Here is a 17567-nt window from a genome sequence, read left to right as displayed (position 1 = left end):
TTGAGCGACAATTAATCGTCAACTTAAATGTCACAATCCCCTAGGTGGTGTAATCTATACCGCCCTGCTACACCTGCTCCTGCTCCCCACCCTCCCCTCCCTTGCTGCTTGATTGTGAGACTGTTTCCTCCTGGGTCACTCGGCTGAAGAGACTTTCGTTAATGACGTTGTAGTGTATTGAACGAGTGTCCTGGTATGAGTTATGTTGCTCGTTTATAATGCTGTGTTGTCTAAGTTGAGCTTTATGTTTAAGTTTATGTTTCTCGTTTATAATGCTGTGTTGTCTAAGTTGAGCTTTATGTTTAAGTTTATGTTGCTCGTTTATAATGCTGTGTTGTCTAAGTTGAGCTTTGTTTAAGTTTATGTTTCATCTTTGAGTAAAGACTGTTTGAATTAAGCCTTGGTTTCCTGACATGATGTTCTGCATAAGGGTTTTACTTCCCAGTTTTAGGTGTCCTGACGCTGTCAATGCTTCCCGACGCATTGTGAGTTTGTAGATCTGCTATTTTCAAAATATGTTATGCATTTTATACATTTTACTGGGAAATGGGACATTCTGCATGATGAGTACTTTCTACTTTTGGTACTTTAAGTACATTTTCATACCAATACACTTGTACTTTTACTCAAGTAAGTTTTTAATTCCAGGCTTGTACTTGTAACAGTAGTATATCTTCATTGCAGTATTGATACTTCTTAAGTAAAACAAAATTTAGTAATTTTTCCACCACTGCATTATGATCTTTTTTTCCTCAGATGTGACTGTAATAGTTTGAACAGCAAAACTCATATCTCCATATTTCAACATTATTTTTTCATCAATGAATGCCCTACTTTCTCAAAGTGTCACACTTATAAGTATACAAGCCCTCAACTAATAACGCACGATTTGAAGTTTCTGAACAACCTTTACAGTAGGCTACTTTTATGAATTTTATGTGAACAAATAACCTTAGTTCCTATGTGAGGTCCTGGATACATTTTCAGGAACTGGTCCAGACTTGTTGCACAGTTACAACAACTGAGCATGAAAATACAGAGCAGAGACATGCTCAGGAACACACACACACACACACACACACACACACACACACACACACACACACACACACACACACACACACACACACACACACACACACACACACACACACACACACACACACACACACACACACACACACACACACACAGTTTAGTAATGGGTGTGGCTGGTTCTGGGTAAGTAAGCTGCTACGGCTCCCAACCCAGTGTTAGTTTTAAACCTCAGGTAATAAGGCTGGCCACGATAATTTCAGTCTCCTAATTTGTATCATATCATATAAGCGAAACCGTGACGCTACAGTTCACAAGTGGATACTGTGGATATTTAAATTGAAACATATGTTTGTGGAAGTTCTTCATTAGGTAAGCTACTGGATTATTTTTGCCACCGACCTATAATCAACATTTACCATGACCGTCTGTGTCTATTTGACTTTAAAACCATACATAGGCAACTGGCGGCCCCAGGGCCACATGCGGCCCCCACCTTCACTTAATGCGGCCTGCAGGTTAATATCAGAATACTGATATATTATTGATTTCAGCTGTTACAATTCCAAACATGCTAACATGACCCGCTTTAATTAATGAATTACTTACTCGCGAAAATGGGACGTTTGTCTGCGTCCTGCATGAACAGGATGGGCTGGATTTCAATGACGATCATGGATATCCATGATCATTGAAATCCGGCCCATCCTCTCCAAGCAAATCCACAATACCTTTCTGGGTGAAATAGCCGTGTCTGAGACACGGCTATTTATCTGTGGAATCAGAGTGGAAGTGGCTCAAGATGTCATTGTTGGGGAAAGTTAACATCGCTAACGTGACTGTATGCATGTGTGTGTTTTGATGTGTCGGTCCCGCCATGTGCGCACGTGTGTGTGCTTGCGTGTTTATTTCATTTCTGTCGGTGCTGCTTGCTTGTGTGTGTTTGATTCATGTCGGTGCATGTGTGTGCTTGCGTGACGCTTTGTTTTCAGAGAGAGAGCGAGAGAGAGAGACTGTGTGTGTGTGTGTGTGTGTGTGTGTAACTAAAAAAGCAGTGATAAGGAACATAGGAAGAGGTCTACTGTAGGAGGAGATGAGTTTCAGTTTATACATACCACTGGCTGCTATGTTTAAAGCTGCATTACACCTCAAGCAGACTGTAATCATCAAACGTTTTAATCAATTGTCTGGTTCTGGTCTTATTTTGTTTATAAAGTTCATGCTATTCTTGTGTGACCCTCAACACAGGATTTGATCATTCCAGGCTCAAATTATTAGTATTTCCACCAACACCAATAATCATTGCGAACGCGGAAGGAGGCGCGGCAAAGCCGCGCCTCCGACCAAGTGGAGCTTACTATGTAACCCTGCTCGGGTTGTGGGTGTGTCTGTGTGTCTGTGTGTCTGTGTGTCTGTGTGTCTGTCTGTCTGTGTTCATGCAGTACCTATGTAGAGGGCGCCAGAGTGCAGGAATTTAGACAATGCAATGCAATGCAACACCACACACACACACACACACACACACACACACACACACACACACACACACACACACACACACACACACACACACACACACACACACACACACACACACACACACACACACACACACACACACACACACAATCACAGTGAAATAACACGGATTACAAGTCCGTAAATACACAATATTTTCCAGCTGCGTTCGCTTCCAGCGTTTGCGCGTCTTACTTGTGATATAAGAGCAGCTATCTGCGCATACAAACAACGTTCACTGGAGCAGTGGAACCTCTGTGTTGTTGTGGGTACTTGTGTTGTTGTGGAGCATTTCCTATAACAGTATAGCCTACAGTAGTGTCATTGCTGTAACTTGCTATCTGGAATGTGATGCTGTTGCACTTGCTGCAGGGTGAACTATGGGTATCATATAGGGCGCGTTCGAAGATACAGCACTGAGCGCACTGGCCAATACAAACTAATAGGCGAGTGTGCTCCGGTGCGTAATTTCCGAACGCACCCAATAGTATAATGGATGTCTTATAGCCCCGCCCCCACCCACCCACCCAAAATCACCACCAGCCGCTACTGCGTGACTCGCTCCAATTACCCCCTCAAAGAGAGAACTACCTCTCATGACATCTGTGTCATGAAACAGGTTTGGTGAGGTGTGTTGAAACTCTCTGTGTTGTTGGTTTTGTGCCACAGGTGACTGAGGTGAGACACCCGATACAACTGCACAGTGAAACATAAATCACTGAAACCTCAACCATGTTTACTTTACATGAAGATAGATCAAGTCAGTGATATGTCAGTATTTTAAGTCCCATCAATTATTTTGTGTCTGCATACCACTTTTTTTATTCATATTATTAAGATATGATTCTCTTTGCATTATCTGAATTAACAGCCACCAATAAGACAGTGGTAATTTTGGTGAATGTAGATCTAAACAGCGTTTAAAAAATTTCTAAATAACTACAATAAAACAGATAATAGATCTCGTGCCCAAAAGGTTTGCTCGCCCCTGTTCTAGACCTACAGTATACAGAAGGCCGTGGGAAACCAGAGAGGACAGCAACAATAAATATTCTGCATTTATTGAGCAGAGGCTGTTCTTGAGACTGTTGGGGCCCTGGGCAGAACATCTCATATGGTTCCCTTCTGGCCCTCAGGGGCCCCATATTGCTCAGGGGCCTCAGGTAGTGGCCTAGACTTTGCCTGTTCATAAAATGTAACTCTACATGTGGGGTGCCCCTTACCTGCAGAACACACAGGGGTTCACTGCTGTACCTTACATCACTGCTCTAGCTTAAAGGAGGAGTTCACCCAAAAAAAGGATTTATTTTCTATCAATTGTACACCCCATGAAGCCTTGAATACATGGATTTATTTTGTTTTTTGTCGCATTCCTAAGCCAATAATTTGATTCCCGGGTGTATTTCCGGTAGGAGACACAAATAATCTACTTTGTGTCTCCTACCGGATACATTAGCCGGTAGGAGACAGGAATCAAATTATTAGCTTAGGAATGTGACAAAAACACAAATAAATCCATGGATTCAAGGCTTCATGGGGTGTGCAATTGATAGAAAATAAGTCATTTTTTGGGTGAACTACCCCTTTAACATGTTTTACAGGCCCCGGTAGAACACAAATGATACAATGAGTGAGAGCTTATGACCAAGTAAATTATTTAAATCTTTTCAACCAGTGGTCCTTGAGGGGGTTCCAGGTGGTCCTCAGCTAAATGATGGAGAGTTGGTAATCTAGATTGGTAGATCTTTATCTCTTGATAGTGTAAAATGAAACCAAATGGACCCTTATAGATCGTTAACTCCTGAGAGTGTAAAATGAAACCAAATGGACCCTTATAGATCTGTAAACTCTTGAGAGTGTAAAATGAAACCAAATGGACCCTTATAGATCTGTAAACTCTTGAGAGTGTAAAATGAAACCAAATGGACCCTTATAGATCTGTAACTCTTGAGAGTGTAAAATGAAACCAAATGGACCCTTATAGATCTGTAAATGGACCCTTACGGGTCCATTTGGTTACATTTTACGCTCTCAAGAGTTAAAGTATTGATCAAAGTTTGCCTGTTATCTCTCCTATGGAACCAATATCAATACAACATGGATGGAATTGTGGACAAAATCGTATCCAACTAAAACAAAATATTCGAAGTTTTGTGTCTCTGAGAGTCTAAATGTCATCAAAAGGTGGTTCTGTGGCTCAAATGCCCAATAAATAATGGACCTTAATATGAAAAGGGTTGAAAACCACTGATTTAAATGGATAAGTTGAAATCTTAACCAGTGGTGTAGTGACACGGGAGCGGATGGGAGTGGCACCCCCACAGTTGTTTGAGCTGCAGTCTCGTGGGAACACATGCACGTGCACATAATGTGCACGTGCGTGCACATTATGTGCACGTGCATGTGTTCCCACGAGACTGCTCTCAGCGTACTTACGTGGAACAATAGCACCTAAATGGCTGCTTTGCATTGCATTAGACGACCAGCGCCTTGTTATCGCACATCGTTTGGCTGGCTGAGCACAGAGCAGTGTTGCCAGTTCTGCTTATTATGAGCCAATGTGGGCTTGTTTTTCTGTAAAGTTGCTGTTGAATAGTAGATCGGCTGTTTTCAAATAGCCGATATATATAGGTTTAAAGTGCTCATGTGGCCTATTATAGTCGCTTCTTTTGGGCTTTTTCTCATAGACCTGGTTGCTTATTTCTCTCACAGAATCTGGCAACACTGGTGTCAGGCAGGAAGTCCACTGATACAGGTCCAGTGGCGGCCATTAAACTCTTTGTTGACACCATGTTGACACTTTTTTCACATTATATATAATTATTTCACCAGTATTTTAGTGAGAACCCATTTTTGTATGCCATAGGCCTAATGCCATGTGATACTGAAAGGATTAAGCATTACGTGATATTTAGGCTACTATGAGAGTGACGACACTAGTATAGACTCCCATTGTGGAATGCAGAAGTTATCTTTCTACCTCAATGAGGAAGTTCCAACGTTTGGAACTACAGGAGGCAACGTCCCGCTTTGCGGCGGGATCAGAGCCTGACACAACTCTCTCTCTTTATATAGCTAGGCATTAGATGCAATAATGGACATTTCCTTTGTTCTTCTCCTTAGTTCTGCACAGACCTGTTCATGATGGGGTTTGCCGTTCCTGTGACATTTTCACTTGTCTTCAGTTTGGTAAAACAATTATCTGTGGAAACAGCCTCTCTCTCACACACCTGTACATCATGTTCACTCAAATGCATCTGAGCATAAACTTAATGTCAACTATGTTTAGCTTTGACACAGGTTAAAGGCAGGATAAGATATTATATTAAAATAAGATATTTATGTTAAGATAAGTGTTAAATAGCTCTATATTGTGATAGTAATCATTACCATAGAGTGTTTGTTCAGTAACAGTGTTAAATAGCTCTATATTGTGACAGTAATCATATATGGAGATATTTAACACTGTTACTGAACAAACACTCTATAGTAATGATTACTATCACAATATAGAGATATTTAACACTGTTACTGAACACACACTCTATAGCAATTATTACTAACACAATACAGAGCTATTTAACACTGTTACTGAACAAACACTCTATAGCAATGATTACTATCACAATACAGAGATATTTAACACTGTTACTGAACAAACACTATAGTAATGATTACTATCACAATATAGAGCTATTTAACACTGTTACTGAACAAACACTCTATAGCAATGATTACTATCACAATATAGAGCTATTTAACACTGTTACTGAACAAACACTATAGTAATGATTACTATCACAATATAGAGCTATTTAACACTGTTACTGAACAAACACTCTATAGCAATGATTACTATCACAATACAGAGTTATTTAACACTGTTACTGAACAAACACTATAGTAATGATTACTATCACAATATAGAGCTATTTAACACTGTTACTGAACAAACACTCTATAGCAATGATTACTATCACAATACAGAGCTATTTAACACTGTTACTGAACAAACACTATAGTAATGATTACTATCACAATACAGAGCTATTTAACACTGTTACTGAACAAACACTATAGTAATGATTACTATCACAATATAGAGCTATTTAACACTGTTACTGAACAAACACTCTATAGTAATGATTACTATCACAATATAGAGCTATTTAACACTGTTACTGAAGAAACACTCTATAACAATGATTACTATCACAATATAGAGCTATTTAACACTGTTACTGAACAAACACTCTATAGTAATGATTACTATCACAATATAGAGCTATTTAACACTGTTACTGAACAAACACTCTATAACAATGATTACTATCACAATATAGAGCTATTTAACACTGTTACTGAACAAACACTCTATAGTAATGATTACTATCACAATATAGAGCTATTTAACACTGTTACTGAACAAACACTCTATAGCAATGATTACTATCACAATATAGAGCTATTTAACACTGTTACTGAGCAAACGCTCTATAGTAATGATTACTATCACAATATAGAGCTATTTAACACTGTTACTGAACAAACACTCTATAGCAATGATTACTATCACAATATAGAGCTATTTAACACTGTTACTGAACAAACACTCTATAGCAATGATTACTATCACAATATAGAGTCATTTAACACTGTTACTGAACAAACACTCTATAGCAATGATTACTATCACAATATAGAGATTTAACCTTTTCACAAAAAAACGTTTTGTTTTAACCAAATATCAACTTACACATATCACTTACCCTACCCTACCTAACACTAACCCACCTTAATGATATTGTATTAAACATACCAAATGTAATTCATTGTTCTATAGATGTTTTTAATGCATCTGGATGTTGGACGTGCTGCTGCTTGTTCTTCTGATGAATATGAAGCTGGGAGATGTTGTCTGTGTCCTGCTGGTAAGAAACACACACACACACGCACGCACACGCACGCGCACGCACGCACGCGCACACACACACACACACACACACACACACACACACACACACACACACACACACACACACACACACACACACACACACACACACACACACACACACACACACACACACACACACACACACACACACACACACACACACACACACACACACACACACAGGGGTATCACATCTATGGGTATAAGTAACAGTATAAGTACTCAGTGCTATATGGGTATAAGTAGGCTACTCAGTACTCTATGGGCATAAGTAACAGTATAGTTCTCAGTACTCTATGGGTATAAGTAACAGCATCTCCACCATTTGTGGCGGTTACCAATATAGTACAAACAGCACAATACTTTGTCAGCCTTTTTGCCTCTACGGTATATTGCCCTTATGGCTTATAGTTATTGAACAGTATGCAAGCCAAAACATATAGAAATAATACTACAGGATACTACAGTTAAAGAAGAAATAGTGTTTGCATAGCTAATCAGGGACTCTGCCGCCCTGGTGTGGAATGCAATGTTGACCTGGAGACATCAGGTCTGGACATTGTCTCCACTCCCTTCCTTCGGGCACTTGTAGATCAAATCAGCAGCTGTTCCTTGCTTCAACAGGTGGGGATCATTGACCCCCACCCTACATGAACTGCCTGCATTCTAATGTGAGCTATTGTGTTATAAAAGGGGAACTGAAATCTAACTCAGGATGGACACACTCCACAAGCCGTGAGGCTGCTGGGGCCCTGGCTGCTTCTCTGAATGCTGTTTGTTTGTTGTACTCGAATGCTGAATAAATGAACATGGAACTTGGAAACCTTGACGTCTCTTCTTCTCCTCCATTTTATTACAAACTACAAGCCTGCTAAACGCAGTTTAATGCCTCATCATATACGACACCTCCTTTCTGAGCATCCCAAGATGTTGAAACCCTCTAACAACCAGTCTGTGGGTATAATGTCCTAGGCTGCCAAATACAAGAACCAATAGTCTGCACCTATAGCCCAGCTCTGAGATGGTATGTAGGAATGGTTGGTATTTAATGACCTTGGTCATAAAGGCTTCCTCTAGGCTAGGGTCAAAGGTGCATGCTATCTCTAATACAAACACTTCTCTGGACTCTTCATGAACCACGACTACCTCTGGTGTATTAGCTGTCAAAGATGTCTGTGTTATCACAGAGATGTAAAGATGTCTGGGTTATCACTGAGGTGAAACATGGATGGAATGACACAGGAATGTTTGTACATTCTCACTGTAGATGCATGATATTTAGATTTGTCCTTTTCTATGAGTTCCACTATTCTGTCATGACATGCTATGTACATCCCTTTGTATTCATAACAGCCATTCAAGATGTGTGACAGTGTTTCAGTGAGCTGTTCTGTGGTGCAAGCAATGAGGACATTTATATTTACAAGTATTAGGTATTTAGTCAATTATAACTAATCAATTTAAATGTGATTCTCTGTTCAACAGGGAGCCATGTGTCTAAGCATTGCACACAGTATGCACCAAGATCATGTACATCCTGTCCTGATGGAACCTACCTACAAGCACCTAATAAACGGACTGACTGTTTTACATGTAACAACTGTTCTGCAGGTACATTGTCACTGATACATATTAGAGTTAATAAACAACTTAATTGTTTGGATACATACACTTATGCATGTTATGAAACAAGACAAACCATCCATAGATCACATCTACACCAGATCAAATGCCATTACTTCCTATGTCACCTGTGTGGAATTCAGCACATTACTCAAGGAATATAAATTATGAACTATAATCCACATTTTGATAAAGAATTATGATGGCTTTTTCAGTCAAAAGATATTGCACTTTTGTTGTTTTAGTTTTGCATTTGAATTTTTTTTTGCTCTCGTCTTTAAACTGAACTCAATGTAATCCACAGCTCCTGGTCTGAAAGTGAAGAGTCCATGTACATCAACATCTAATGCAGTGTGTGGACCATCAGAGGGATTCTACTGTGTTCACCTAACATGGGAGGGATGTTTTCAAGCAGAGAAACACAGCAGCTGCAGACCTGGTCAATATGTTGTTAAAGAAGGTATAGTCTATTATTTATATTGCTTATACAATGAGAGGACAGGATTTAAGATCCATCATTATTTATCATGACACAGGAATCCTTTCAGCTGATCCCAAAGAATGTTCCTCTCTGTTTGATATAGAAAAAGTGAACATTTAAGGCACTCGGGTGGCTCCGTGGTAAAGTACAGTATATGCCCATCACCATGGAGGTTGGGGGTTCAAATCCACCGTGATGCATCCGGCTTTGTCGACTAGTATCTATAGGACCACAACTAACCCGTGTTCAGGGAGGGAAGCCAGGCGAGGAGGAGGGGCATGTGTGAGAGAGAGAGAGAGAGGGAGAGGATTTGCTTGTGAAACAGCTAACCTATACTGTAGTACCAAGACAGCGGGAAGAGACAGTGGTTATCAATTCATCTCACCCTGTCCATGTTAATCAATCAATTTATCAGACATCCCAGTTCACTAAAATTGCATAAAGATTTGTCACAGTGGATTCAAGTTCTGATGTGGAACTACCAGGTGGACTTAATCATAGATATATATAAAGGCTAGAAGGGGGCGTCGCAAGTGTAGCTCAACCGCGGCCATCTTGTGACAGTCATTCATAACATTATGTCTATGGTGCATGTACTTTGAAATAACCATAGCGTGCGCAATTTTCATCCGATTTTCAAACGGTTTGGTGTTTTGTAAACACCAAAGATGTAGTTATGATACTGCATACTTATAATTATAATCATGTTTTTTTTTAAAAATAACATTAAGTATGCAGTAACATAACTACATCTTTGGTGTTTACAACACACCAAACTGATCAATTGAGCACGCTATGGTTATTTCAAAGTACATGCACCATAGACATAATGTTATGAATGACCGTCCCAAGATGGCCGTGTGATGTGTTGTTGTGATTGTGTTTTTGTTTTATTATAGGAACATCATCTACAGATACAGTGTGTGCTGACTGTCCTCCCAGCTGTGAATGTATCAAAGCAGGAAATCATTCAAATGATTCTACACCTGAAGAGGAATCACATTCTAATCATTCTAGATGTGAACATATGTTCGATGTACAAACACCCACTGGTGTCTTTGTTGTTGCTGTTGCTCTTGTTGTTCTTGTTGTTGGTGGTATTGTTATTGGTGGTGCTGTTTGTGTTGATGTTTATGGTGTTAGTAGTAGTAGTCATGATGTTGTTGCTGGTTGTATTGCTTCAGGTGTTCTTTGTTATTGGTTATTCTACTACACAGTTATCTCTGGTTGTATGGGTTATGTTTCCTTTTTTAATTTAGTTTGTAGTGGTGTTTGTTTGGGTGTTTGTGTTGGTGTTCTCATTAGTGTTGTTGAGGATACCTCTGTGTTTTTTGGTGGTTTTGGTGCTGTTCATGGTGGTATTATTACTTTTATTATTATAACCACCCGTGCTGGTAATGATGTTGTTCCTTGTATTATTGTTCTTGTTTTTATTGATGTTGTTGTTGTTGTTGGGCTGGTGATTCTGCCGCTGATTAGAAGATCATGTCAGAGAATACGTGGTAAGTTTACATTTAGAAAATGTTTTTATTTACATACACATTTACAATGATATTGTAACATTGCCACTAATATCAAATTTTGATAAGCTGATGGTTCTAATGTTTAGGAAGAAGAAAAAATGATACACATGAGGTTTGTTTTCTCACATTCTCCTTTTTAACACCATTAACAAAAGTGCACTGTACATGTAAAAATACCCCCCTAAAATGATGATGATGCATGTTGCTCATTAGGAATTATTTTTCTATTGTCAAGGTCACAGAGGGACCATCAAAGGAAGATAAACAGGTAGCTGAACTCCTTACTTCATAAATGTATAAAGAGCGTCTTACAAACTATGTCAGATGTCTCAACAGTAAACATATGTTCTCCAGATTGTTTGTGTCTGTGGAACCCGTTTTCAGTGTTTACTAAAAGTAAAGTTTACTAAAAGTAGCCTAAAGCTATTCATGAAAAAACTTTAATTTTTTTCAAATTCACACTCACTGGCACACTGTTCTGTACTCACATGTTCTGTGAACTATATTCAACATGCACCCCTTACATTCATATTACATGTAGTACATGTGGAAATTGTCGGTGATGTGTAGGGGAAAACCGGGACGAACGGCGCGGAGGGACGGTTGCAAGTCAGACCTTTTTTCATGCTACACTTAAAATTCTTCTCTTCTTCTTCGGTCAAAAACATCAGAGACTATTTTTTTCCCAGTTGTTACCCCGCTATAATGATCAACAGGCAGGACTCAAGTATAATAGAAAAATATACAATCTTTATTAGCATTTAGTAAAAATAAGGAATTTCAATAAAACCTAGTTTTATTCCAAATTCATTTAAAATCTGAAGTGAGCAATGACATACAACATATAACATTTCCCCAAATGCTTCCCACAAAAACCAGCTTGCTTGTGCTCCACTCCTGATGGCTGCAGGCTTAGAGAGGGGAATCAAATGGGTGAAAGCACACGATAACACAGCACCTTACACTTGACCTCAAGGCCAACACTGAAACCAACACTGCAACTCTATAGAGCACAACAAACGAAAAGGCCCAATGCCCTGTTTGCACACGGCAGTCCAAATAGTGTACAAAGCCCCTCACCTGTATGGCAGCCTAATACAAAGGGAGTTCAAGCAGAGCTGGGTTACGTGTGTTAGCTACGATGGGGAAGATGGTTTCTCAAACAAATAAACAAATAGAAATTTGGTCAAACCAGCCAACCAGCTCCGCACTCTACTTATCACCATAAGTCTAACTCTAGGAGCAAAACCATGCTCGATTGCGGTAGCCGGCCAGCTGATTTGCGCCATGTACTCAAAAAAGGAAACACTATCAAGAAAAAGGAACAGCGGTCAAACCTAGGCCGCTCACTCCACATGACCCTACAAACAAATACCAAACACAGTTAACTCATAATACACACATACTGTATCCAAATAACAGTGTGACATTAAAAGTAAAGATAAAACAAACTACATTACCATGTGACTCTGTAAGGTTGCATGAGTGACTTGGTTCACAATTGCCACACTTCCTCAACTGCAGCTGTACACTGAATGTCACATCACACATCACATGCAGAAATGTATAAAGTTATTTTCCATGTATATACTCACATTTCATATCCAGTTTACATGCACAATTCCCTGGAGAGACAACACTCCTTGCATGTCTCAAACACATGAACGTTTTATTATGATATAATAAACATTTTCCATTTTCCATGTATAACAACAAAAGTAAATCAACACACTGTAAAAACAATAAAACACCAAAGCTTACCACTCTTCAAGTTGGCACTCAAACAAAACCTCCTCTCACAACACAGTAACCGGCATGGTGTTGTGAGGACCCACAGATTGGCAGCCTCGTACCTGCTTGTTCAGAAAGGCCTTATATACCTGCGTCACTTATGACATCATATAATCTATGCCTCCCTCTAGGGGCTACACAGTTCTGATCAAAATTGGCAGAGTTGAAGCCACTTTTGTGTATTTCCACATTGTAGTAAAAAATACCCTATTTGAGTGTTTTCCATTTGTACTGCTGCGTTTATTTGGTGCCGATTGTAAATGGATTTTGTCTGTTAGGCTAATCTGTGGGCTAACTCTCAGTGAAGGTTCCATTGAAAAATATTCATTAGCTTTTGTGCTAGCTAGCAAAACATCCAGGGAGGGCAGGGAGGGACGAACGGCGCATTACGCCGCTCGGTGCATTACGGACAGGGAGGGACGAACGGTGCATGTGTAACACAAAGTTGAGGAAACGACAGAGGCGACATTAACATGATACATTTATTTGACTATCAGCATGGTCATTTGCTCGTAGGATTCTACTGAAGCATCTGGTCTGGATTGGCCAGACCACTACCCGCAGAGCAACGGGCTGGCTGAGAAGACTGTGCAAACGGCCAAAGCCATCATGGACAAAGCACACGCACAGAGATCAGACCCATATCTCAGCTTATTGGAATACAGAAACACACCAGTGGACGGATTCAAGTCACCAGCACAACTGCTGATGAGCCGATGTTTGCGCTCAATCCTTCCAATTACTGAGAAGCAGCTACAACCAGAACTTGCCTGCCACAGTGCAGTTCAAGGCAGGAGAGAACTGTGCCAAAAACGACAAAAACAGTACTACGACAGGAACGCAAAATCACAACCTACACTGCCAGTAGGAGCCACGGTCCGCTTCCAGCAACCAACAGGGACGTGGAAACCCGCTACAGTCGTCGGAGCAGCAGGGACACAGCGATCCTACAACATCTTCACGGATGAAGGCCACACACTCTGACGCAATCGGCGTCACCTCCTACAGACCACCGAGGGAGATGCAGGTCACGAAGTTGCAACAGAAGGCCAACAGGTGGAGCCTCAGACCACTGAGACTTTACAGCAGACTGTTGCACATTACCCAACAGTGCCACCACAATGCACTACTACCAGGTCAGGCCGCACAGTTAAGCCAAGAGCCATATTAGACCTGTGATAAAGAAAAAGAAAACAGGAAAAAAAAAAGAAAAAAATGTTCTTGCACTGACATTGTTGTGATAAATTGTTGTGAAAAAAAAGAGAGGAAGAAAAGCATGTGATTTTGCACTGATATTTGCATTTGAGATTGTTGATTATTGTTCCAGAGATGTTGGTTGAGCTAATCAGGGTCAAAGCTGATTTGATGTTATGGTGACATAATCGAATGCGCTTATTTTGTTGTTGACCTAACCAATTTGTTTTTCCCAGTGATACAGAGTACACGATGAAACTGACTGAAAGAATTGATGAGTTACATTGTGACTTTTTTGATATTGATTCAGCTAACAGTAATTCACATTGTGTCCTGCCTCTTCCTTTAAAAGAAAGGAGATGTAGTATCCTGAGGATAATGGTTTCACCCATATAATGGTTTAGTCCAGACTCATGTTAATGACGTCATGTGAGATACGCGCAAGTATTCAATGTATGCAACCCAAGTGTGGAAGTAAACACTAACGCTCAATGATATATTCTTGTGTGGACATTACGTTTCTTTTACTAGACACTAAGAGTGACAGTAAGACCAGAAACATTACAACCCTGTGCGTGTCCGTGTCCGTGTCCGTGTGTGTGTGTGTGTGTGTGTGTGTGTGTGTGTGTGTGTGTGTGTGTGTGTGTGTGTGTGTGTGTGTGTGTGTGTGTGTGTGTGTGTGTGTGTGTGTGTGTGTGTGTGTGTGTGTGTGTGTGTGTGTGTGTGTGTGTGTGTGTGTGTGTGTGTGTGTGTGTGTGTGTGTGTGTGTGTGTGTGTGTGTTTGTGTGTGTCACAGTACCAGCTTGTCAGTACCAGCATGGAGGACAAAGACCTTCCTGACAGAATCCAACCACAGGACCAGTGTACGGTGATGGTAATAATGGTGATGATAAGAATAATATTTTGACTATTTATTGACACAAGGTTCAATTCTTATACTGTAGTTTTACTGCCTATGACTTGGGGGGGGGGGGGGGGGGGTTACTGTGGACACTCGTTTATATATTGTGTTATATGTTGTAGTACAGTGTGTTGCCATATGTGTTGTGTTTTGTGTTTTTATACTTGTTGCAGGAAAACCCCATCCCACAAGACCAGCCTGTCAGCATCCAACCACAAGACCAGCCTGTCAGCATCCAACCACAAGACCAGCCTGTCAGCATCCAACCACAAGACCAGCCTGTCAGCATCCAACCACAACACCAATCTGTCAGCATCCGACCACAAGACCAGCCTGTCAGCATCCAACCACAACACCAGTCAGTCAGCATCCAACCACAAGACCAGTCTGTCAGCATCCAACCACAAGACCAGTCTGTCAGCATCCAACCACAAGACCAGTCTGTCAGCATCCAACCACAAGACCAGCCTGTCAGCATCCAACCACAAGAAAAAGACACTTTAATGGACATGATGAAAGAGATTACTGAACTGAAGAGACACATTGAAGAGAAAGATGCAAAGATTGCACAACTGGAAAGTAGATGATCTCATTAGAACAATATACTTGAATGAACAATGTCATTGTTACTGGGCTGCCAACACCACCCTCATCATTAGCTCTGCTGCAGTGAGGTCAAGGGTCGAGGGACCAGTGAGTTCAAGGGTCCAGGACTCAGTGGAGCAGCAGGTGCAGTTCAAGGGAATTTGTATAAATAAGGACCATATAGAACAAGGGTTCCCAAACATGTCAGGCAGGCCGTGACCCCCCCAAAATAATCATATTTGAACTGGGGACCCCCCACCCTGACAAGCACTTGGAATTGTAGGAGTTGAGGCATTACATTTAGTTTGACTCGGTTCCACGGATAAATATTGTGAACATAGCAGATCTACAAGCTCACAACGCCTCGCACTTTGTAAGCGTTGTGAGCTTGTAGATCGGCTATTTTCACAATGGTTGCCTCTTTCTTACGTAATATTTGTCAATTTGGCCAATTTGGTATTAAGAAGGTCATTAAATGGAACTTTATAAAGGTGCATAGTTTGTTGATTACTGTTGATGATTCAGGGATCTCATTAGAAACAAGCCATTGGCTTTTATGGGCGATCCATTTTAGATGACCTTGTATTGCAAACTGTACTTCCATGTGCTTTTTCCATGTCTTCTAAATGAAGTATTCAATCAATCAATGCAGTAATGGTCTAAAAATAATTGTATATATTTTTGTATGAATTACAAAGGTCTTAAAAGTCCTTAAATTGTCACTTTAGTGTCATCTTGGGACCCCCCTAAAATCATGTGGGTCAAATACAAGCAACATGGACTTCCTACTGCAGAATGTACATAAAGATAAATGATGCTCCTGAGCAGTCTAATGGTCAGAGACTTGAAGGATCTGGACTAATGTGTATAGTTTGTCTTGTTTTTCATCAACATTTCATCTACATGTTTTAGTGTTTTTACTATGGTGTTCTTTTGTTGTAGTTTTTGTTTTTTGGCAATCTGTCATCTATTCTGCTTCCCACTTGAACATGTTAATGAGAAAACAAGGTAAATGAGTTTAGAACTAATTTGTGAAAGTCATTTTGATGAATCATTAACAACACTGAGGTATCAGAGGAGAGACCTTTTATGTACACAATCATATTCCAATAAAAATAAGAGATCTTGATTGGTTCACCTGCCACATGTCAAACCATCAGTATGCTGCTCCTATAGACCACCTTGGCGTTGTGAGCTTGTAGATCAGCTATTTTCACAATCTTTGCTTCTTTCTTATAATATTGTTTGACAATTTGGGGGTCCCGACCCACAGGTTGAGAACCACTGACCTATAGAGCACAACGTGAGGCACAAAGGGTCCATTTAGACCAGGGGTGACAAACTGGTGGTCCGCGGGCCAATTACGGTCCGCAAAGGTGTCCAATCTGGAACGTTTATTTATTAGCCCTCATTAGTCTCAGGCTAATATAGGGAACACCTCTAAAAAAAAAGAAAAAAAAAGTGATTAATCTCATTCTTTGATTGATACACAAACTATTGGACTCTCACTAAAATCTATGAAGATGACAGTGGGCAGGCAGGGCAGCTATTCACGCCCTCAACACCTTCACTGAAACGAGTCACTAAAAAGTTCTGTCTCTTGGCGTTTGAGAGATATTTATCTGAAGGTTTGAACTAAGATTCAATTATAGACATTTTCAAGTGCAAGCCCCGTGGTCTCAGGCTGTAGACTACACGTTTGAATTTTATTCGATGTATTTCTGTTTGTAGTAGAGGGATGAGACTGCATTTGAAAAGGCTTCTGTTGTCTCAAGCCATTTGCGCACATTGACATTTCACAACGTAGCCTTTGTTTGGCATACTATTGGCCTATGAGTGTTTGGTGGCCTACCCAGAAAAGCAATAGTAGCACGCCCTAAAGCTGCATTAATCCGCACGGATCGGCGATGCCGTTTAACATTTTTAATAATTTAGTAAAACTTAAGTTCCTCTCTCACA

At 40.3% G+C, this 17567-nt stretch overlaps 1 protein-coding gene across 15 annotated transcripts; it reads left to right on the top strand.

Moving 5' to 3' along the window:
- The first annotated feature begins 1267 nt into the window (after nt 1-1267).
- LOC308077048 (uncharacterized protein) lies at nt 1268-16730 on the top strand. Of its 15 annotated transcripts, none has more exons than XM_080417588.1 (10): nt 1268-1407; nt 5677-5742; nt 7397-7484; nt 8996-9121; nt 9438-9593; nt 10514-11116; nt 11224-11249; nt 11373-11405; nt 14925-15005; nt 15197-16730. In XM_080417588.1, exons 2-10 carry the CDS (start codon nt 5695-5697, stop codon nt 15608-15610), a joined length of 1575 nt encoding a protein of 524 aa, XP_080273714.1. In that variant the 5' UTR covers nt 1268-1407; nt 5677-5694; the 3' UTR covers nt 15611-16730. The 15 variants fall into 13 exon arrangements, 12 of the variants coding, with proteins under 12 accessions (XP_080273714.1, XP_080273715.1, XP_080273707.1 ...); XM_080417589.1 differs by having other exon boundaries at nt 14919-14996; XM_080417581.1 differs by having other exon boundaries at nt 14919-15005.
- Nucleotides 16731-17567: the final 837 nt, after the last annotated feature.

The sequence above is a fragment of the Gymnoscopelus braueri genome, assembly GCF_963280865.1.
Source record: "Gymnoscopelus braueri genome assembly, chromosome: 21".
In the NCBI taxonomy this organism is placed as follows: Eukaryota; Metazoa; Chordata; class Actinopteri; order Myctophiformes; family Myctophidae; genus Gymnoscopelus; species Gymnoscopelus braueri.
This window is presented reverse-complemented; position numbering and strand designations above follow the sequence as displayed.